General features: G+C 44.9%; 1 protein-coding gene across 2 annotated transcripts in view; it reads left to right on the top strand.

The window, feature by feature from the left end:
- The window catches only part of PRDM6 (PR/SET domain 6), a 286,639-nt gene that overhangs the window by 49,434 nt on the left and 213,284 nt on the right, over window positions 1–23,921 (top strand). For both annotated transcript variants that reach the window (XM_053907531.1, XM_019469548.2), the window contains exon 3: window positions 22,086–22,213. In XM_053907531.1, coding sequence (XP_053763506.1) covers window positions 22,086–22,213 — 128 coding nt within the window. The remainder of the gene's footprint in view (window positions 1–22,085; window positions 22,214–23,921) is intronic.

The following is a 23,921-nucleotide window of genomic DNA, read 5'->3' as shown; positions in this document are numbered from 1 at the left end:
GAAAGCAGTGGTCTGAGAAATGGGTTTCATGAATTGAGACGGTCTTTGTGTTCATTCCCTCTTGTGTGTGGAATTGTTATACGTGTTTACTCTTGCTCAAGCTTTGGTTTCTAAAGAGCTTAGCGATCAAGAGAGGACACGTTCTTTTTTTTAACGAAATTCTAATTTGGGGGATTATTGCTTCTAAAGTTGTTTGGAGGCCTCTTCCTTCATCAGACATGTCTCCTCCCTTTTTTAAAAAAAAATTATTTTTATTTATTTATTCTGAGAGAGAGACAGAGCCCAAGCTGGGGAGGGGCAGAGAGGAGAGACAGAATCCCAAGTAGGCTCCACACTGTCAGCGCAGAGTTTGATGCAGGGCTTGAACTCAGAAGCTGTGAGATCATGCCCTGAGCGGAGATCAGGAGGAGATGCTTGGGATGCCTGGGGGGCTCAGTCGGTTAAGCGTCTGACTTCGGCTCAGGTCATGATCTCGTGGTTCATGAGTTCAAGCCCCACATCGGGCTCTATGCTGACAGCTCAGAACCTGGAGCCTACTTCAGATTCTGTCTCCGTCTCTCTCTGCCCCTTCCCCACTCATGCTCTGTCTCTTTCTCAAATATAAACAAAACATTAAAAAAAAATTTAAGAAAAAGAGCAGACGCTTAACCAACTGAGCCACCCTGGCATCCCAACATGTCTCCCCTTTTAAAGTGAAATTCAGAATCTGAGTTAAAACATTTTTAAAAAATGAAATCATTTAGTTTAGGGAGTTAATTCTGAGTTATTACAAGGGTGAGTATAGAAAATTAAGTATTACTGCCGAAGTAGAGAAAAGTATAAATTTTCTGAGGCTTCTCGTTATTATACTTCCTTGGTTTTATAACTCACTTTTGAGTGATTATACCCCAAGCACAGAAATTTTCTGTAAAATACATATCCAATTCTGATTGTTTTGAGGTTATAGAAATAATGTTATTTTCCCCCTTTAAGCTCTTATTTTAATTTAAAAAGAAATACCATATGATCCATTGAGCTAAAACTGAGATGATTTGGAAATTCATGTTCAAGTTGGCCTGTGCCTCCATTAATACTGTAAACATTATTGAATGCCTTGGCATTTACATTTTTAATTGATAACTGTATTTAAGTTAATAAAATTGTATAGAGCCTTTTAAAAATGGGTTAAAATTTGGTGCTTTTAATATGTAAGGTAATGGGGTCACTGAGCTATGGGAAAAATTTTTATTTTTCTAGAAATTGTCTTTGTAGTTGCATCGTGAGGCAGTACCCTAAGCCCTTTACATGCCTTATTTTCCTTAATCCTTACACACCCTGTGGGGTGGTTATTCTCTTTTTACACATGAGAAACAGAAATTAAGTAATATGCCTGAAATCACCCAGCTGAGGCTCCTGATTCCTGCTCTGCCCAGTTCCACTTAATTAACACATCACACTTGGGGATTGAAAATGCTGTCATTTTCTTGTGTAGTTTTTCAGAAATATTGAAGTAGTGGACATGTGTTGTGGAAGGGAAAACCTGAGCCCACCAGTAAAAAGCAGTGAAAATGCTGCAGTTTACTGAGCACTTACTACGTGTTAGGCACTTATGTGGATTTTCTCACTTCATCCTCGTGGACACCCTTGGAGGTCGCCCGAACATCTTTCCCGTCTTACAGATGAGATCAGTGCTTTGCTCAGGATGACACGGCTCGTGATTGCTGAATGCAAGATTCGTACCCAGACTGTCTGATTCCACTCCTGTCGGGTCTCCTTTTCACTAAACTCGAAGAGCATCCGTTGCACGTTTGTGGAATTGAATTCACTTGCAAGTCCGTGGAAGTTAAAAGAACATAACCGTTGAAAAGTTGATTCTTGCTTGTATTCTGCCGGTTGGAAACTATAGATGGCAACTAAATTTGCACAGGTGTAATAAAAAAGCCTGGGTCTTAGGGTTAAGTTATCCTGCCCCTCTCCGGGGCATCCAAATATTTTCATGTCTGCTTAAAATGGTTGTATTATGGCTTTTATCCTGCTGGATTCCAGCTGCCAAGTATTTATATTTAAGACACGTTTTTACATAGTTGTCATTTCACAGGATCATACGTGTTGGGCTGGGGTGTCTTCATCTAATTTAATGTCCGTGCTTCTCAGTGGAGGCTGTGGAGGGTCAGGTTAAGTGTGACCTAGGGCACAAAGTTAGTACTGCCAGGCTTAGAATTAGAGCCCAGGCTTCCTGATCTGCAGCTCACCCAACAACAAATCCCCTAGGAAATATAAAGGCATAAACCAAAGGAAGATAAACAGTGCTTTCATTTATAAAAATTTTACAGGTTACAAAGCAAGTGGTTCTACCAGGTGGAGTGATTTAATGTGAGCGTAGACTTTCTCCTGAGTAGGAAAAAATGGCGGCATCAAAGGGTTTGATCAAAGCCGGAAGGGAATGCTTTGGAGTATTAATAACTATTCACTCACTAAATCCAGCAACAGGCAGTGCTTAATGTTCACAGAGCTGAAACGCTGAGCTGCCTGATGTAATCTGGGCCACTCACATGATCTCTACCCTAAAAATATCTGTCTTAGGAGCTAAACCAACCTAAGGACTCTAGTCCAGCTTGCTCTTCTAGTGCTCCTGAAAATGTGATCCAAGGTTTAAGCACAACCAACACATCAAAACACATCTGCAATCAAAGACAAAAGGAAGGTACCGTAAAAGGACCATGGGAAGGCTAGAGTCTGTAGATCTGGAAGGAAGGAAATGAGAAGTCAGGTCTGGTGCTTCAGAGACTGAGAAAGCTATCAGACTCTGAAGAGAACCTCCTCAAAAGTACATAGGACACCCCAAGAATTCTAGCTCATTTATTATTGGTGTTCTGATTTCCGTCTCTCCATTCATACTGTCCTAACTGAATGTGTGGAATTTGGCAGTAGTTGTGTGTGTGTGTGTGTGTGTGTGTGTGTGTGTGTGTGTGTGTGTGTGTGTGTATAAACACACCCCTTTGAGAATCCCTGAAAACTCTGAGCCTTCTTCCAATAGATGATTCATACACACAACCAGCATCTTGCTGAGACTTCTGGGTGTTGGTAGCCTCACCTGAAACCTCTTTAAGGATCCCGTTGTGAGAGATCTCTCAACATTCATTCCTTTTGCCCACAGGTGCTTCCTGTGGAAAGAAGGAAATCCTAAGTCTTGTCTAAAAATGAGGAAGCATACAGGTTATCACAATGTGGTAATTAGACGGGTGCTTTCTTGGGGTGTTGACGTTAGTCATACCTCTGCTCACCAGAGGATTTGCAAACCTGGTGCCCCAGACATTGAGGTTTACTGGATCTCTTGGTTGGATTTCCGGGGAAACATGCCTTGTGGACTGGACTGCCTCTCCAAGAACACAGGGCTGTCTCTTTGAGAGAAAACTCTGTGTCCCGTCCCCGGCTGCACACTTGGCGGGTCTCTGGGCCCAATGGCATCAAAGGGGCTTTATTAACAAGTCCACACCAGCGCTGTTCAGAGAGGCCTGGCCGCTTCCATTTCTTGAGGCCCTTGATGGATCGAAAAGTGAAAAAAAATGCCAAAACAGGGGTTACAAAAACAGTGGTGTACTTTAAATGTTTACCTTCAACAACTTTGTGCTTTTAATACCAGAAACATAGAATTGCACTATTCCTAAGTTAACTACAGGCTTTATAAAAGTGTCCATTTATGGCTGACTACAGAGGACGTGCATTTAGAGTGTGCAGAAGAGGCCTCTCTATCCTGTTGGTCTGTTTCTGTGATTGTGTCCATAACCTCATTGGGAGGTGACTTCAAAGGTCTAAATTTGAGGCTCTTGGTGAAAGTAAGGCGGAATGGCCTGGCTGGCAGCCCCTGGAGAAAGATCCGTAGCAACCTGTTCCAGAAGGTCCTGGGTTGTTCCTGTCACCAGAATTCCTTACCGTCTCCTCTGAGCTGCCTTTTTTTTTTTTTTAAGAAGTTTATTTATTTTTGAGAGAGAGAGAGAGAATCCCAAGCATGTCAGCGCAGAGCCCAACGCGGGGCTCCGTCTCACAAAACTGAAACCGTGAGATCATGACCTGAACCAAAACCAAGAGTCAGATGCTCCGCTGACTGAGCCACCCAGGCACCCCTCCTGTGAGCTTCTTTAGATGCCTGAGCTCTTGTACTGGGACTCCAGCTGTACAGTCAGCCCCCTTGCCCTGCATCTCTAAGAGGACACACTTTGGACTAAGTGTGACAGGGGAACGGTGTCAGGAAGGGGTATCTGTCTCCCCCCCCCCCCCCCCCAGATGACTTCGGCCCTCGTTAGGGTATTTGAAATTCCTTTAAGAGGGCACACCTCTTTGAAGGATCACTTGGAGATAAAGCTCAAAATGCACATATTCTTTCTGGAGTAATACTTTGACCTAGGTTCACAGCTCCCAGGATCCTAGTGAGGGGAGCCCTGGGCCTGGAAGAGAGGGCTTGATACCTGTTGGAGGGAGAACCACAGTTACCTTGAGGGAAGAATGGGGATAGTGACAGCCCTCAGCAGGGGCCAGATAGGGGGGTTGGGGTGGGAGGAAGAACCCACATTTGCAGAGAGGCAGGTATGCCCGGCTCTGGTAGCCTCTGGCCGTGCCCTTGACAGAAGTCTCCATCCAGGCGGCCTCCCCTCTGCAGAGACTGTTGGGCTATTGTATTCTATTGTCTGTTTTCTCCCTTTCTTCTCCCCCCCCCCTTCCTTTTTGAGGGAGAGAGCCCTGTAAAAGGGGCAGAGAGAGAAGGAGAAAGAATCCTAACCAGGTTCCATGCTGTCAGCACAGAGCCCAAAATGGGGCTCACTCCCACAAACTGTGACATCATGACCTGAGCTGAAATCAAGAGTTGGATGCTTCACTGACTGAGCCACCCAGGCGCCCCTGTTGGGTGTTTTTAAGAGAAATGTTAATTTTGGCCAGTGAGGCAAAACACACACTTTCAGCCTACGTTGCATCTTTTAAAATTGTCATAGTTGGGTTCAACTCTGCTTTTGCTATGTGGGTCTTCCCAAAGAACAGATAGACGTGGTCCAGCACTTAAAACTTAGTTACCTAGAAGGCATCCTATCCTTTGATCTATATCCTTCTGACTGTGGGTTTGTCTACATACCCATCCACAAAATGGTCCACACCTCTGTCCTTACATGTATCCACACCTCTATCCGTACCTCTGTCCACACCTCCATCCACACTTGCGTGCACACCTCCACACACACCTCCGCCCATATCTCCATCCAGCCGTCCAACCAGCTAGCCAGCCAACCCACCAACTGATATTTGTTGAACACCAGGCACTACGGTATGCCAGGCTCTGTGTTAATCACTAGGAATACTGTGGCAAATATGACAGAGTTCGTCTCTGCCTTCATTGAGGTCAGAGTCTGGCAGATTTTAATCAGATGTTTGTTCAAGGCTGCCTTCACCAGTCCAGAATTTGGTTAAATAACTACTTTGAACTCCCTTTTTTTTGCAAAATAGTAATGGATTACCCTTCCTCCCCGTAGGAACCCCATTTTATGGACATAAAATGTCCCATGGTTATGTGGCGAGATCTACAGATTGTGGTGCCAGAATAAATGTCTTCCGATTTGCTTTTTGTGTGTATGTCTCCTGTTGAACTGTAAATTCCTTGAGGGGTGGGGACTGGGCCTTAAGTTTTTCCTGCCCTGCACCAAGCATGGTGGCTGGCACATGACAGCTGCATACTAAATGTTGAAACAGCTCTGTCTGGGAGATCAGGCGCCCACATTTGAGGCTCACTATTACATTGCCTTCTGTCCTGGGTGCCTCATCTCCTGGATACTGATGGGAAGGAGCACTGTGGCAAACCACTGTATTCATTCATTCCTTCCAGACAGATGGTTCTGAGAACGCCAGACCCTTCCCTCTCCCAGGGATGAGTCTGTCTCTTGCTCTGGGACAGACTTAGATTTCATTCGTTTTTTTTTGTTGTTGTTGTTGTTGTTTTGTTTTCCTGCGAGCAGTTATCTTTGGAAGACAGCTGTCTAAGGGCCCAACCTGGGGGGCCAGGCTTGGTCTGGGCCGCTTGTGGTCTTTATACTCCCACACTTTATACTCTCGAGTACTCTGACTCTGGATATTGGCTCCATCTCTGCCATTGTCCTCTGATCCAGGGTAAGATGGTCTAAGTTGAATGTGTTGCTCAGCACTGTCTTGACTTGACGTAGTCTCCTAAATCATCTAAGGTCTGAAAATATGTCTTTTGCTCTGGCCGCATGGTCATTTTCCCCTTAATAAAGTGTGTCTGACAATCACACTTTATTGGTGTGGTGAGGAAAAGAATGTCGTAGACTTGGGAAAACATAATAATTTAAGGAGTGACACATTTCAGTGAAGAAATAAAGCCGTAGACTGCTCTGAAAAGAAGTAAAACCATAGGAAACCATTACGTCATTGGGACAAACATTCAGTGCCTTCAGAAAGCTCTTGACTAAAAAAAGCAGGTGAGCTCTAGGGCCTGGTGTGCGTTGGGACTTACGCATACATGGAAGTAGGTTTTCTCCCAGGGACATTCCCTCTACAAACATTCCCTACTTAGTACCTTGTAAGTATTTAATGTGATTGCTAACGTCGCCGTTTGCGCCTAGGCTCTGGTCCAAGCTGCTTCTTGGAAATCATACTCCTCAGTAGCTACCATGCTGAGCTGTAAAATTAGTAATGGTTTTCACCAAGGCCTGTATGGTGTCATACTCAGTAGAATTTATAAACCAGAAATTTCTACTCCAGTAAGGGTTGAATACTACTCCTTAAGACCCACTGCACGAACCATAGCTCCTTCAGATCACACTGATAGTATTTCTGGGATTATTTTAACAACATAAAGTTCCTCTTTCCGGGGCGCTTGGGTGGCTCAGCCAGGTAAGCGTCCGACTTCGGCTCAGGTCATGATCTCATGGTTCATGGGTTCGAGCCCCGTGTTGGGCTCTCTGCTGACAGCTCAGAGCCTGGAGCCTGCTTTAGACTCTGTGTCTCCCTCTCTCTCTCTCTGTTTCTCCCCTGTACATGCTCTGTCAGTGTCTCTCTCTCTCTCTCTCTCTCTCTCTCTCAAAAAAATAAAAAGAGACATTAAAAAAACAGAGCAAACATTAAAACTTCGGTTATTCATATTCAGAATAATGGGCATAGGTTAAAGCAAAACTATGCTTCATTGGGGCACCTGGGTGGCTCAGTCGGTTAAGCATCTCACTTCAGCTCAGATCATGATCTCAGGGTTCATGGGTTCGAGCCCTGCATCGGGCTCTGTGCTGACAGCTCTGAGCCTGGAGCCTGCTTCGGATTCTATGCCTCCCTCTCTCTTTGTCCCTCCCCTGCTCATGCTCTCTCTCTCTCTCTCTCTCTCTCAAAAATAAATAAATGTTAAAAAAAAATTTTAAAGTTCTCTTTCCAATTTCCTTGCCCTTTTTTAACACTGATCCTTTCTCACATGTAGCACATTGTTGTGGTTGTTTATATCTTTCTCGAAATCCACCTTCCAGTTATGTGAGAAAGGAGGACGAGTAACTGAGCATGTGTCCCAGCCGGGGTCTGAGATGAGTCACACGGGTGCACAGCAGGACTCTGATGCTGGGCACTGAGGTCCAGTGCTGCCAATCCCTTTCCATCTCAGCAAAATGAAAATGAGAGAGAAGAGCAGGAAAGAGAGGGTAGAGCGGGGAAGTGTGCTGTGTTACCCATTCATTTCAGTATACGGAGAAAAGCATGGTGATAACGTGTCCTGCCCTTTGTTTATAGCACGCACAGTTCATGGCAGCAGTCTGTATAACCCCCCGCTGGCACTTAATAACTAGGAGAAGATACAGGCTTTCTTGATTGCTTAGATCTAAATGTTTATTCGAGCTTTCAGGAGCATTTTCCTTCATTTACAGAGTTCTCTCTGATGAACGAATATCCATTTTTAAAATGTGGGCTCTGTACATATGAAGCAGGTTTTCACAGGCTCCAAATTTACTTCATTTGTAAACATATTTAGTGGAGGTCAGGGCTTCTTATTGGTTGCTTTGATTAAAACTGGGTTTTTAGGGGCACCTGGGTGGCTCACTGGGTTGAGCCCCCGACTTCAGCTCAGGTCATGATCTCGCAGTCTGTGAGTTCGAGCCCCATGTGGGGCTCTGTGTGGACAGCTTGGAGCCTGGAGACTGCTTTGGACTCGCTGTCTCCCTCTCTGCGCCTACCCCACTCATGCTCTGTCTGTCTGTCTGTCTCTCTCTCAAAGATAAACATCAGAAGAAAAAAATTTTTTAAACTGAATTGAGGCAGTTTTTAAATGGGTAGATTGTGACAGTTCGTCAGAGACATTCGTGCTGATACTTAAAAAAATTTTTTTTAATGTTTATTTTTGAGAGAGGGACAAAGTGTGAGCGGGAGAGGGGCAGAGAGAGAGGGAGACACAGAATCGGAAGCAGGCTCCAGCCTCTGAGCTGTCAGCCCAAAGCCCGACGCGGGGCTCGAACCCACAAACCGTGAGATCATGACCTGAGCCGAAGTCAGGTGCTAAGCCAACTGAGCCACCCAGGCGCCCCATCGTGCTGATACTTTTAAAAAAGGGTCGGGGTAGGAAGAAAAGAAATTGTTGCCTGAAAATATTTCTGAGGCTGTCCTCGGCACTGGAGGATTAACCGTCTTTTCCTTCCTAACGTTGATGTCGTATGGGCATTGGAGACAGCTGTGTGCTATGGATATTATTGCTGTGACGGAGGAGAGGGAGAAAGACAGGATTGCAGCAGAGCCCGTGGATGGCACCAAGCCAGTGCCCTGAAAAATGGCAGACGTGTCATAGCTAACAGCTGGATGCAGAACTATTTCTCTTTAATTTGGACGGAGAAAATTTTTTTCACAGCAGGGCGCTCTCCAAAGAGTACAACATCAAAGAGGGCGGGTCTCACCAGTCAGACATGGGCTGGCTCCAGGATGGAGCAAAATGAATGAACTGTCAGGACTTTCCAGCGTAGACCGTGCTGCCAAGTGAAAAGTTAAAGGTTCAGTGGCTTGTTCAGATCACAGACAGAGTCCTGATAATGGAAGCCTGATTCCCCCAAAGTCTTCCTCTGATCAACAGACAGGGGATGTCTGAAGAAGACTCCAGATTGATGGATGGCAGGCCTCCTATCGACGGCCGCCGCTGTCCTCGGAGATAAGTGGGATTCACCCAGTGCCCTACCGCTCGGCTCCCGGGAGTTCTTGGGTCTCCGGGCGGGAATCTTCCCAACTGCCCATTGTCTTCTTCCAGCCCGCCACTTAGCAGCGGCTGGCCCGCAGTGTGACCAAAATATCCATTTGTGTTGCTTCACGTGGCCAGCTCTCTGCTGCAGGCTTCACGAACACCACCACGGGTGTTTTACAGTTTATTGACACTTTTCAACTGTTTTTCTGATTACCATATTTCAGTCTTGACGTATATGTTAGTATTATCTGCAAGCTCCACATAAACCTCTAATGATTTTCTAATATTTCTGGAACTTGATGAATGGGAATTGACAGAGTACAGTATATAGCTTTATATCAGCATTACTGAAAATACAACAACGGTGTATATAACCATTACTCATTTATTTTATGGGGCGTTTATTACTTGACCTTTGAAGCCTCGTCTTAAAATCTTGGCATTCCAGACATTCCAAAATAGGCCAAACCAAAGGGAGAGCAAAGGGTTTGCCTTTTAGAAATAACAGCGCAGTAAGTTCATTCTGCTGGAAGGAGGAAGGAGAAATTGTCGACACAAGAAACCTGTAGTTAGATATTTGAGGTAAAAGCTGAAAAACTGAACACGAGTAGATACGGGCACACGAGCCGCTTTGTGCTTGAATCAAGAATCTTTCCTTCTAAAATAGGCTTCTTCATCTGTAGACTTCAGTCTCACCCAGTTTTTTGATGTTCTGTGTCATCATTTTTTTAAAAATTTTTTGTAATGTTTATTTTTGAGAAAGAGAGAGGCAGAGCATGAGCGGGGGAGGGGTAGAGAGAGAGAATGAGAGAGGGAGACACAGAATCCAAAACAGGCTCCAGGCTCTGAGCTTTCAGCACAGAGCCCAGCGCGGGACTCTAGCTCAGTAACAGCAACATCATGACATGAGCTAAAGTCGGGTGTCCCCCCCCCGCCCCACCCGCCCACCGGGTCATTATTACCCCTGGAAGGAGAGTGAGTTTTCACAGAACTGGGGAGTTGTAGCTCTCCTGAATTGCATGGTGGCTTTGTGTCAGTTTTACTAACAGATTAAGTAATTCTCAGTAAAAGGGCGTTTGCTCTGAAAATAGGGGTTTGTTTCACACATGACATTATTAATTGTTATGTACATTTTTATGAGCCTCACTCGGAGAATTTCTGATGCTTTTAAAGAAAACGCTTTCCATTTCTCCCTGATAGAACAAACGGGAGATGATGGAAAAAAGCCATAAGGGAGTGGCTGGCCTGTGACTCAGGGGGCATTTGTCCTGGTCACTTGTTAGTATAGATTGCATGTCTGGGGGCAAGTCCTTTAACCCTTGTTAGCCCAAGGTTTCTTGTCTGTAAAACGGAGTAATGGTCCATCCCACCTGCGAGGTCCGTTATGAGGATCAAATAAGCTTAGGACAGTATGTTATAAACTAAAGTACCATACAGATGTGTATAATGCAGTCATTCACTGCTGTTCCTTCTTTGTGTTAAGGAGGATGCAGATTCGCTCCTCATTTTTTAAAAAATTTTTTTAATGTTTATTTACATTTGAGAGAGACAGACAGAGTGCGAGTGGGTTAGGGGCAGAGAGAGAGGGAGACCCAGAATCCGAAGCAGGCTCCAGGCTCCAGGCTCCGAGCCATCAGCACAGAGCCCGACGTGGGGCTCAAACTCATGAGCTGTGAGATCATGACCTGAGCCGAAGTCGGTTGCTCAACCGACTGAACCACCCAGGTGCCCGATACTCTCTTCGTGTTTAAAGCATTGCTCAGTGGCCTCTTAAGCTTTGATCTAGCTTGATTTAAAAATCTATGCTCAAAGAGGTCGGGAGCCCACAGTGCCGGGGTTCCTGCTGTCTTCCTCTCGAGACTGGGAGGCAGTGGCCCAAAGCCCTGACTCACAGAGCTCCCTGTCGATCTGATGCTCTAGGCTGCCATCCGTACATGTCCCCTGCTCCTTATCCAGTATGCTTGATTGCTCAGATGGCTCGCCTACCTTGATTGTGTTCAGTGTTCGCAGAGGAACGAGGCGCTCGCTGTACTTTGGGGCCTCCCCTGGCCAAATGATGTCACTGACTTCAGAGGTCAAGCAGTGCTACGTAATAGGTGATGTTCAATGAGGGGGTTTTGGGGTCTCGAAGCCACAGTTAATTAAAATGCATGCAAGGACTGCCTGTTCATTATAAATAGGCTCCAGGTATGTTCTGAAGGCGGTGAGGTACCTGTGTCTTTGGGATGACATTTTTGTAACCCTGCATTAAAACCGAAGGCTGAGTAAGCTTAGGAGATGGGAAATTTAGCACTGAAGAGGTACTTCCTTAGCGTTTTCTGTGTGGTGTTCTCATCCATCCAGCACTTTAAAATACTTTGTTTTATCGTTTAATAGGCTCATCTGGGAGATAAAACTAGAATATCTATTCTGGGTTTTTAAAATTAATTTTTTAATGTCTGTTTATTTTTGAGAGAGAGAGGGAGAGCCCACGCGCCCGCATGAGTAGGGGAGGAGTCGAGAGAGGGAGGCACAGAATGCAAAGTAGGCTCCAGGCCCCCACCTGTCCACACACAGCCTGATGCAGGGCTCGAACCCACGAACCGTGAGATCGTGGCCTGAGCTGAAGTCGGATGCTTAACCAACTGAGCCACCCAGGAGCCCGTAGAATATCTGTTTTATTCATACACCTTGCTTGTGTTGTTTCGGATCTGTTTCTTCTCTCTTTCTGTCTTTCAGCAGAAGTTGATTTCCTGGTCTGTGTAAAGACTCGCATAAGGTGCCTGTGGGTAAATTTAAAAAGCAATTACAGTGTATTCCTGCCCCCCCGTGAGCTTACAGGCTGGTCAACCCTAGCAGCAATGAGTCTGCTTACATTATACATACTATGTTTTGGTCAGGGGCCACCATCTGGTTGGTTGGTTATGTTTCGGCTGAGGTTTCTTAATTAATTATAGTGATGGCCTAAGGATAGTAGATGTTCTTATACTGAGTGCCCAGCTCTGGTTTAAGAACTTCACATACACCGGCCCATTTGATTTTTATATTCGCCTGTATTTTTTTTAAGTTTATTTATTTATTTTGAGAGACAGCATGAGCGTGCGTGGGGGAGGGGCAGAGAACAAGAGAATCCCACGCAGGCTTCTTGATGTCAGCCTGACGTGGGGCTTGATCCCACAAATTGTGGGATCGTAATATGAGGTGAAACCAAGAGTCAGACACTTAGCCAACTGAGCCACCCAGGTGCCCCTATATTAGCCCTTTGATGTAGGGACTATCATAAGCACCATTTTTTCAAAGAAGGTCTCAGCATCTTCAAGAGGTTAAGTCACTGCCTAACGTCACTTGGTTACTCAAGGGGGAGCCAGGCTTACAACTCCACATGCCCTCCCCAGTTGTCTTAACCAGAGTGACTCCTGGGGCATGTTTTCCCTGGTAATACTTAAGAAAGTCTCCCTAACAACCATACTGTTGAAAGTGAGTTTTGATTTAGCAGCAGAGGTATTCTGGTTTGTAAGTGTTCACGGTCAAAACAGTGAAGAATTATTCTTTGTGGCATTAGTTGTGTTAGCTCTCCCTGAGCCACAAAATATTTGCTCCCTGTCCCTCCTCACCCAGAGGAATCCCACAGTAAAACGTTATTATGCATCTTGGCAAACAATATATTTTTTCAATTGAGGTTCCCAAATCCCTAATACACTTGCTTATTGAAACCTTGCTTTTCTGAATTTTACAGAAAGAGGGGGCCAGATGAAGGCACTGTGGAGAACAGGCAGAGAAGATAAGAGAAACCATCTTTTTTTTTTATGTGTATTTATTTTTGAGACAGAGACAGAGCATGAATGGGAGGAGGGGCACAGAGCAAGGGAGGCACAGAATTCGAAAGAGCTTCCAGGCTCTGAGCTGTCAGCACAGAACCCGACGCAGGGCTCAAACTCAAAGACCGTGAGATCGTGACCTGAGCTGAAGTCGGACGCTCAACCAACTGAGCCACTCAGGCACCACAAGAGAAACTGTCTTTGTCGCTCTTCTTCCCTGCGTCCTCCGTGTGCTTAGGTTTTCAGATCTAAACCGAAAACCCCCCAGAGACCACTTCTTGGCTCTTGTTGTAACAGCTGTTGATTACATTTTAATAATCACGTGCAATTTGTCTTTGCATTTCATAGAATTGGAAGAAGTTAGGTTCAAGGAGGATGTAATGTTTTCTTTTAAAAAGCCCTGGTGGATAGTGTTTGGAATGGAGTTTAATTGCATTTAGCGGTGATTTTTTTCCCTCAGGCTTCGAGTAAAAGCTAAGATCTTTAGGAAGCCACAGAATTATTGTGAAAATTCATTTCAGTTCATTGCAGCGTGTTTTGAGGTCCTCCTCAGGGCACGTGCCAGGCCCTGTGTTAGACGTTTGGGCATAAAATATGCTCCGTCACGTCAGCCATCCGGTAAAGACTGAAAGTGGCTGGCATTTCAGTGCACAACCAAATGCTGGTATCTGGGGCCTGGGCACAGGGACAGGCCAAGGTGTGGAAATGAAAGAGGGGAGCCAGAGATGTCTCCCTGCTCACTGAAAATTGGCTAATCATTTTCCTATAAAACCTTGGGATCTTTTTTTTTTTCTTTCCATGCCAGAGTTCAAGGACCCAGGTTCTGGAAGGAACAGATTAGTATTTATGCTATTATAATGCATGGTCCTTTGGTCTGCAGTCACTGGCTCTTTTCAGGGTACTTGGAACGGTGGATGAGGTGACCCAGGCATGGCATCTCCCAGTGGGAAAGCAGAGGTGTGGAGGCTGGAAGAAGGCCTGGAGATGAGACCTCCATTTGCCACTGACTAGTAGTCTCGCTTTGTCTAAGCCACTAACTTTTGGAGCCCCCATTTTCTTAGGTCAAACCTGATCAGTTTGGAACAGATGGTCTCTGAGGTCCCTTCCAAATCTGATTCTCCTGGGCTTTAAATTTAACCAAGGTACTCAGCGTCCTAGCAGAAGAATGGGCGACCGAAATCTTCACGGAGGTCTGTCCACCGGAGAAAGTGCTCTGCCTGTGGTGTTTTTACAGATAGGTCCCCCCAGTTCACTGCGAGCCCTTGGTGATGTCCCAGCAGCCGCCTCCAAGAACAGAGGTGAGGTTAGGTGAGCTGGCTGGGTGCTTTCTGACGGACTTTCTTTTTATCTGTATTTATAATGAAATTACTTTTATAACTTCTTTGACTTCAAGGGGGTCCTTTGGTTAAAAAGATCATTGAAAGCCTCTGCTGGTAAAAATGAAAGAAATGAACCCAGCTCTCTCACTCCCTGGGAAACTACAGCACAGATCGCTTTGGATCGCAATCAGATGGGCTTCTGGGCAGCACAGGCGTAATGAATGTTTGCCGTGTTTCCAGGTTATCAGTTCAAAAGGGTTTCCTTCAGGGTGCCCCCAGCTGTCACAGACTGATTTTTAGTCGTACCAATAATTCCTTTAGGGCTGGGATTACAGACTGAAATGCTTCATGAGGCCAAGCTGATAAGTAAATTACTGAAGTTGGGAGCATGTAAGACAATAAGGAGTGGTGCAGAACCACAGGGCTGGCCTAAAGGGGGTGATCTTTTCTCCGCCTCAGTGGATTATTGCCAGAGAGTGGGGACTCACCTTCTGATTTTACTTTTTGAGAACAGTTGGAAATTTCCAAGTTTTTAAAACACGGTGGAAGAAAAACCAAGTTGGCCACGTGCCCAAGTCCAGCCCGAGAGCCTGCTGGGTTTGCAACGCTTGCTTCAGAGAAACTGATGGCTCAGAGCCACCGATATGTACGAATTACTGTCATTCAGAAGGAGGTTTTACTGCTTTTTATAAATTAAAAATGAGCCCAACTTAACTTGCTTCCTTACATTGTTTCTGTGATGATGATTATCATTAAATGTAAATTGGCAACACTCGTAAATGACAGAGCCGTGGACAAACCACTCAGGATTAGGATGTATAACACAACCTGGGTGGATTTTTTTTTTAATTTTTTAAGCTTATTTATGTGTTTTGATAGAGCACGAGTGGGGGAGGGACGGGGGGGGTGGGTGGTGGTGCAGAAATTCCAAGCAGGCTCTGTGCTGTCAGCTTCAACTCACGAACCGGGAGGTCATGAACGTGGATGTATTTTTTATTGCTCTTGTTGTCCTTTAAAGTAGACTCTTCTTGGGGCGCCTGGGTGGCTCAGTCTGTTGGGCGTCCGACTTCGGCTCAGGTCACGATCTCGCGGTCCGTGAGTTCGAGCCCCGCGTCGGGCTCTGGGCTGATGGCTCGGAGCCTGGAGCCTGCTTCCAACTCTGTGTCTCCCTCTCTCTCTGCCCCTCCCCCGTTCATGCTGTGTCTCTCTCTGTCTCAAAAATAAATAAACATTAAAAAAAAAATTTAAAGTAGACTCTTCTTCTAGGACCCTTTTAAAGTCATGGGAGACCGTGGTGCTTCCTGGTATCCAGGATTGAAATAAATACACACCTTTCACACGGTGGTTTTCATTTGATGTCATGTGTGGTTTGTAATAAGCAAGAACGTGTGGTCATTCTTTCCACCATGTGTGGCATCCCAGTAAATATTACTGGACTGAAAACTGCAAAAATCCCCTTAAAAAGGTAAGAATTAGCGTTCACCCTTGCTTATCTCTCCAGTCGCATTGATAAAAGAGAAAAGAGAAAGCACAGACCAAAAATAATGGTTTTAAAATAGCAACACCAAGGATCACAGAAGAAATCAGGGGCTGTTGACATAGTCGTACATACTCCAAACATTTTCCTAGGAAGATAACACAGATAACGTTTTAACCTTGGGTAATATAGTCAGCTTCTCTATTTTAACAACACATGCAAACACCCAACTACAAAGCAATGAATGCCTAGGTTTTCATTTATTTTTCTCTGATTTTTTGGAAAAGAATCAGAAAAGCATAAAGTATAATATAGAAATGCCAGTATGTGGGCCAGCAAAAAAGTAAGTGTTAAGATTTTGCCATATTGGCTTCAGATTTTTTTTTTAAGAAAAATGAAACTTTTCAGGTAAATTCCCCTTATTTTACCTCCATTCCTTTTTCCCCAAGGCCAGTGCTCTCATAAAGTTATCAGGAACCCCTCCGGTGAACCTTTTCAGAATTTTACTGTATGTATCTTTAGCTCTCACTACTTGTATATTGCAGTATATGCTTTCATAAAGTATGCTACTGAGTGTTGTATATTTTGAAATGTTAACAAACAGTATCATGTGTATCAATCTGCAGCCTGTTTTTCCTCAATCTTTCTTTGTTACTGTTTTTTATCTTATATTTATTTATGAGAAAGAGTGGGAGCAGGGGAGGAGCAGAGAGAGAGGGAGACACAGAATCCAAAGCAGGCTCCAGGCTGTGAGCTATCAGCACAGAGCCCCATGCGGGGCTCGAACTCATGAACTGCAAGATCATGACCTGAGCTGAAGACACTTAGCCAACTGAGCCACCCAGGTGCCTCTGTATTTTTATTAGAGAGAGAGAGAGAGAGAGACAGACTCAGAGAGAGAGACTCAGAGAGACTCTAAAGCAGGGTCAATGCCCAGTGCAGAACCCGATGCAGGACTTGATCCTACAATCCCTGGGATCATGACCTGATCCAAACTCAAGACTTGGGCACTCAACTGACTGAGCAACCCAGGTGCCCCTCAACTCTCTGTTTTTGATATTTATCCATATCAACTAGATCTGAATGCAAACATATCTAATTCATTTCCTTTAAGTGTTTTGTACTATTTTATTGGGTAATTAAAGCACAGTTTGTTTTTCTGATAAAGGGTATTTCCATTATTTCTCATTATTTACTATTACAAACAGTGCTACAGTGAATGCCCTTGGACTTGTCTCCTGGGGCACTGGGATTTCAGTGGGGTAATTTCCTAGTGTGATATTGCTGAGTCATAGGATTTACACATCATCAACTTTATTTCAATATTGCCAGAGTGTTTTCCAATATGACTGTACTGTCTTACACTCATTTTCAGCAAAGCTGGAGCTACCTTTCTAAAACCAATATGCCAGATATACACTTGGTATAGTTTGGAGAGTTTTCTACTTGAAAATTTTACTTCAATTCCCACCAAGTATCCTGTGTGTGTGTGTGTGTGTGTGTTTTACATGTATTTCCTCCACTTCCACACGGTTACCGGTTTGACTTCCTTAGAACAGAGCATGGGGCACCTGGCTGGCTTAGTCCGTTGAGCATCTGACTTTGGCTCAGGTCGTGATCTCTCAGTTCGTGGGTTCGAGCCCCATGGCAGGCTCTCTGCTGACAGCTCAGAGCCTGGAGCCTGTTTTACATTCTGTGTCTCCCTCTCTCTCTCTGTCTTCTTCCCCTGCACATGCTCTGTCAATCTCAATCTCAATCTCAATCTCAATCTCAATCTCTCTCTCTCTCTCTCTCTCTCTCTCAAAACAATAAAAATAAGTGTTAAAAAGAACAGAGCAAACATTAAAACTTTGGTTATTCATACTCATTCAGAATAATGTGCATAGGTTAAAGCAAAACTATGCTTCATTGGGGCACCTGGGTGGCTCAGTCAGTTAAGCATCTCACTTCAGCTCAGATCATGATCTCAGGGTTCATGGGTTCGAGCCCTGCATTGGGCTCTGTGCTGACAGCTCTGAGCCTGGAGCCTGCTTCGGATTCTGTGTCTCCCTTTGTTTCTGGCCTTTCACCACTCATGCTCTGTCTCTTTGTCTCTCCAAAATGAATAAACGTTAAAAAAAAAAACAAAACACTCTGCTTTATTCAAGTGTTCTTCCAGAATGAGTCTTTCCCTTAATATAAATTTCACTCTCTTAACTTCATTCTCACTATTGGAATGAACAGAATTTGTGACCTTGTTGACATTTTCATAGATCTTGAGAGGATTGTCTAAACACTTTATGCATGGTTTCTTTTGAAAGGACATGAAAACAAAATAAATGTCGGTATCAGCATTAATTGATATCCTTAAATTCCTTAAGTTTTTTTTTTAGACCTACAAGTATCTAAATTTTCATTTTACTGTCCCACAAATATAGATGTTAATGCAATGTCCAAGAACACCTTCTTGAACTTGGAATTGTTGCTCTAGCTTGAAACTTGTTGAAACATTTCTTCACTTCTAGTTCCTTCTGCCTTTTTTTCTTTTGATTTAACTTTATTTTTTATTTGTTAAAATTTACTTCCAAATTAGTATATAGTGAAGCAATGATTTCAGTAGATTCCTTAATGCCTTTTACCCATTTAGCCCATTCCCCCCTTCCACAACCCCTCCAGCCAGCCTCAGTTTGTTCTCCATATTTATGAGTCTCTTTTGTTTTGTCCCCCTCCCTGTTTTTATATTATTTTTGTTTTTAGTTCCTTCTGTCTTGGAAAAAGAAAGTTGGGCCCTGCCTGATACAGTAGATGGATATAGGCTCACTGTCCTTGTATAGTTTGGTTACATGCAGAATTTTGCACATAGTTCGTCCTTTAAACAACAAGAACAACAACAACAAAAAACACCTGAGCTCTTAAATGGAAACAAAGTTGAACTGATGATGGATGGTGATGATAGGGCCCAAGTGAGTACCTAGGGCTTTTCTTAGTTCCTGCTCAGTGCTCACATTTGGGTATCTTCGTTTTCCCGCTTGGATTCCCCTTCTACTCGAGGAATGAACAGAAATAGGTGTCAGTGCCTTCTGGCCCATTGTTTCTTGTTCTAGAAACACTGAGTTTAAATGTGAACTCTTGGGGGGGGGGGCGGCGCCTGGGTGGCTCAGTCAGTTAAGCATCTGACTTGAGTTCGGCTCAGGTCATGATCTCACAGTTGGTTTCTTTGAGCCCCGCGTTGGACTCTCCGCTGACAGTGTGGAGCCTGCTTGGAGATTCTCTCTCTCCCTGCCCCTTCCCCCCTCAAAACAAAGACTTTTTTAAAAACCTTACAAAAAAAAAAAAAAAAGATAAATGTTCACATTTAACATCACAGACCAGAAGGGGTCCAGGATGATCTTGAGCCAAGTATACAGGCATACGTTTTCGGCCCCTCTAAAAACTTTGTTTGGGGACCACGAACCAGGATGAGGAGGCACTGGTCTTCTTGTGATGAGCCCCCTTGAGGAAAAGCCACGTGCTGTGAATATATGTTGTTATGATGTGACATAGTTATGACATTTATTTTGGGGGGACTTAGGTGAAATAGATGGTGTCACTGAGGACTGTGGTATGGTATAGTGCACGAGGAAGGTGACTCGGGGTGATGATGGTGACGGTGGAGAGAGAGAGAGACCGTTCTTGGAAAGCATGTGTAGGAGGCAAGTTCAACTCCATTGGGTGATGGCTGGGCACTGGGGGCCGAGGGAGAGAACAACATCAAGGTCGAATGAGTTTCCTCAACTCTGGGGGCACAGCTATGGGACCTAACAAAGTACCTGCGATTTTCGTCACTTTTCCATTTAAATTAGCGTAAAGTCAGTATTAGCGGAAGCCAGGGAGGCACAGCCTCATGTCCTATGCTACGTTGTGTGATGTTGGGAAAAAGCCTGACAAATAGCCACCTACTTTTCCCCTCAAGGCAAGTACCAGTTCCAATCAAGCAGGCAAAAATGATAGGATTCCTGTAGTCACACTATATTTAACTTGGGGGGATTTTTGCTAAAATGAGAGTATAGGGAGAAACCTTTTTATACCCATTTTCAAGACTGACTGGCTTGTGCCTGGTGTTCAGATGAGCCAGCGTCCAAGGTGGCACCCATTACATATAAATACTAGAGTTTCATGTGCTGCTGATGAAATGGGCTAGAAGCACCAAGGAGAATTGTCCTCCTCAAAACGCTTCATTATTGTTTTCACTCGCAGCTCTCAAGGGAAGTTTGTTCATGGAGGAAAGGATAGGGCAGAGGGGCTGGGTCGTCAACATTTCTGGCTCCATTTTAGGTAAACATTCGTGTCTGAGGAACTAATGGCTTTGTTCAGCGTCCCACGGGTTGTCAACAGCAGAGTCACGGTTGAGACTTTGCATCTCGGAACCAGTTTCCTAAAAAGGAAAGCAGAAACCACCGCCACATAATACAGTGGGATCTAACCTAAATGCAAAGTCTGTCTTTAGGTGGTTCAGGGAGCAGATACATCTACCTCATGAAATGATTCCATTCCCCTGCCCTCATCTTCAAACTAGGAATTGCAAGAAGTCATTAATCTTAACTATAATATAATCCAGGAGTCTCTTTATTCTTCTCAGGCGACATTGATTATCAGTTGCAATCGCCCTGCTGCGCTACCCAAAGCTTCTCCAGCAGTTGCCTCCATCAGATTGATGTCTTGTCTTTGAGGGGTGGGGGAGTTAGTGGAGAGGTTGGGGGTGGAGACAAATGAGCAAAAACAACAACAGCAACAAAACCCAAAAACCAAAAAAAAACAAGTCATCTGTTTTAAAATGACTAGAGATAATAAAAGAAACTGTCATCACTAAGCCCTTTGGCCCCCAGCACAGAAATGCTGAGCTAAATTAATCTGAATCACTGTACTAATTTTAGTGTCTCATGTAACCAGTGAGGCTCTCTGTAAGACTTGTTCTCCATGTGTGTTTGGAAGAGAGCAGTGGAAAAGGCTGATGAGAGGGTAAGCGACATGACTTCCAGGATGCTGTGGGCAACACTTCAGCAGTTACCATGATCCCATCACTATTTTATTTGAAAAGGACCAGTCGCATCATGGTTCCTTCTGAGACCTGCACCCCTTGCTTCCCAGATGCCCCCTAGGACTGGGATTCCCTTCTGGAATGGCTGTATGTATGTAAGCCCCCAACCTCACACCCCTCGAGAGACCACATCCTCCAAGCTCCCCAGGGCTCACCTGGTTTCTGGAAGCGGGAGCTGATGACCTCTGTGGTCGGCTCAGACTTTGCCTGTGCTGGGTTGGGTAGTGTTACGCATGAGACTTTGTGTCCCATTGTCCTTGCCTGGTTTGAAACAAATTTCATTTCCTTGTATGTGATCTTTAAGAAAAATTTTTTTAATGTTTATTTTTTGAGAGAGTGTGCGCAAGCGAGGGGGGGCGGAGAGAGAGAGGGGAACAGAGGATCTCAAGCAGGCTCTGTGTTGACAGCAGAAATCCTGATGTGGGGCTCGAACTCACGAGCTATATAAGATCATGACCTAAGCCGAAGTTGGACGCTTAATCGACTAAACGGCCCAGGCCCCCCTCCTTGAATGTGATCTTGAAAGAAGAGTTGCTTAGAATGACCTCAAGCAGTCATTAGTAGACCAACCTCAGTTAAGACATTTACAATCCCTAAGAAATAGTCATTCTCTGCCCCCCCTTTCTCTTCTTGAGGGTCTCTCTTTTTTGATGGCTGCCCTAATAGTTTCAGGTGCTGACAACAGCAGTCCCATATTCTCTGCGAGGTGAGAGTCCTTTTATTTCATCTGAATGAGAGCCTGTTGTGTTTTGTTTTAACCAGTTCTCTGCACGTCTATAACACTCCACCTGCTTTCTTCCCTGGGGTCGCCCGGCTCGTCTAACAGACGGTTACTGCGTCCCGAATGCCTTCGAACAGTTACGTGTTTGAGCCCGGGGGCCTCTCATGTGGATGTTCCAGCCATGTCAGCGTGGCCTCTCCCTTCAGCTTGTTTTGTTTATCCGGCAGCTCATTACTTAGGAGTAGCCTGTCAAAATAGGTTAAATATCCTTTGGGAAACATGGTCACTCACATCCTCGAGATACCAGAAATATGTTGAATACAGGGGAAGATCGGCTTGATAAGAAAAACGGGATCGACTTGCATCACCCAAAAATATTTTCCTGCTATTCCGGTTGAGTTTCCGCGAACATCAATAAAGCTCTAGCAAACCTACAGGCCATAAATTTCTGCAGCCGACGCATAAAGACACCAAGGGAAGCAGGGAAAATGATTGCTGATGATTCGTTCTAACTACTTGACCTTCTGACCTCTTCTCTAGATATATGACCAAGATGGAACACTACAGCACTTTATTGATGGTGGGGAACCTAGTAAGTCGAGCTGGATGAGGTATATCCGATGTGCAAGGCACTGCGGAGAACAGAATCTAACAGTAGTTCAGTACAGGTAATGTATGTACCTTGATTTACCACTTCAACGTAGCTGAAGCCCTTTGGCTTGCGTGTACAAATTCAGGCTTGCTGCTGGTTTTAAAACCCTGCAGAGTCCTGCAGAACCCTGTGAGGACTGGCAGAAATTGTTTTCCTAGGTTTTTGGAATCTCCTTGGTTCTTGCAACCACACTATCCCGAGAGTTCAGGAGTAAAGATGCTCCCGGAAGGGCCTCTTTTACTCGGTGCACGTGGTGTAGTTACTTCCACACCACTGCCTGAACATCCACAAGCGCCTGAATGAGCTGGGAAAACTTGCCGATGCGGGGTGATTCCCCCACAGCCGGTGTGTGCCTGCGCGTAGATAGGAGTTCAGAGATGCAGCCCCAGATCCCGTGCACCCTGCCGTCTTTAGGCTTTCTCCCTCGGGAAACAGTGTCATTTGCACAGAGACGTGGGAGGCCAAGAACTAACTCTCAGCCTGCTCCAGGCTGCTTTTCCCGAACTCTTCAGCTCAGCAGCCATGGCTGAGCCAGAATAGCCCATCCCGGTCCCTTAAAAGGTGTCAGAGTGTTTGGCTTTGGCCCTTTGACCATTCAAGATACATGTCGGGTGATCAGGCGGTTCCAGAACGTGGAGAAGCCGCCGGTTCCCTGAGAAGTTTGGGCAAAGCCCAAAGGGTAACAGACCCAAAGTGGAGCCAGCCTCATTTTCCAGAATCCCGTTGGGAGGCCTGTGGCTGGGGCGGGGTGGGGGGAAGGTGGGGAGGGGCATGGGAGGGGCAGAAAAGCAAGGTGGATTCCCAGATGCCCTGCCACATCCGCTCAGTGCACCTGTTGGTCAAGCATTTCCACTTAGTGCTAAAGAAGGCTGAAATGGAGATGGGAACACAAAAACAGATCACAGAGAGGGGGGGAGAAAAACCCTTTCCTCAAAATCCCTCGAAAACATGTGCCGTATAAATATATGACCTCAGTTATAAACAGCCATGTTCCCTTTAGAATCAGAAGCAACTGGTTAGCTTTATTAGGCACCACAGACACATCAAAGCAGAAGGTCCTGTACTCTGCAACTTGGCTTCTTGCCTGTGGCTATTTATTTTCTTTCTCCTTCTTTTTTTTTTTTTTCTTTTTTAGTTTTTAAACATGAAGCTTAAAAAAAAAAAAGGGCTTTATACCCCTCGTAGGTGTAAGGCTGCACAAATCTGGCTGGCTCTCCGAAGGTCTCCAGTTCAAAGGGAACATATTTGGGCAGCATGTGACTCACTGCCATGGTTTCCTGGGCAGTTATATTTCATTAAATAATGGTTTCAACGAAACCGTGCATGACTGTATTTGGTTACTTGACTGCAGCCACCTTTCTGTCATGAAGGTTTTATGAAAGCTGGAGCTAGAAAATTAGTAAAGGTTGGGTTTGTCCCTCCAGCAAGAGATAGTCTGGCCGGTTCCGTAATGAGCACCTGGGGAGCTCTTGAGGCAAATTCTGAATTTGGGGGAAACAAGAAACCCCTGAAGAGTAAGGCAGTTACCTATCTGTCAGTAGTAAGTGGATTTTACAGCTAGCCTTTCATGATGGTGCTTCACCTTCTAGATCTCTCTGCCGATCTGTTTTCGATTACTTCGGATCTTTCTAAAATGAACTACAAAAACACAATTTAAAAAACTGGCATCCATCACCAGTGACCACGTCCAAGAGTAAGAAAATAGAAAAGTTGGACCCCGAAGA

Source organism: Panthera pardus, unplaced genomic scaffold, assembly GCF_024362965.1.
Source record: "Panthera pardus isolate Hobbes unplaced genomic scaffold, ASM2436296v1 HiC_scaffold_2, whole genome shotgun sequence".
Classification (NCBI taxonomy): domain Eukaryota; kingdom Metazoa; phylum Chordata; class Mammalia; order Carnivora; family Felidae; genus Panthera; species Panthera pardus.
Note: the sequence above shows the minus strand (reverse complement) of the source record. Positions and strands in the feature narration are given on the sequence as shown.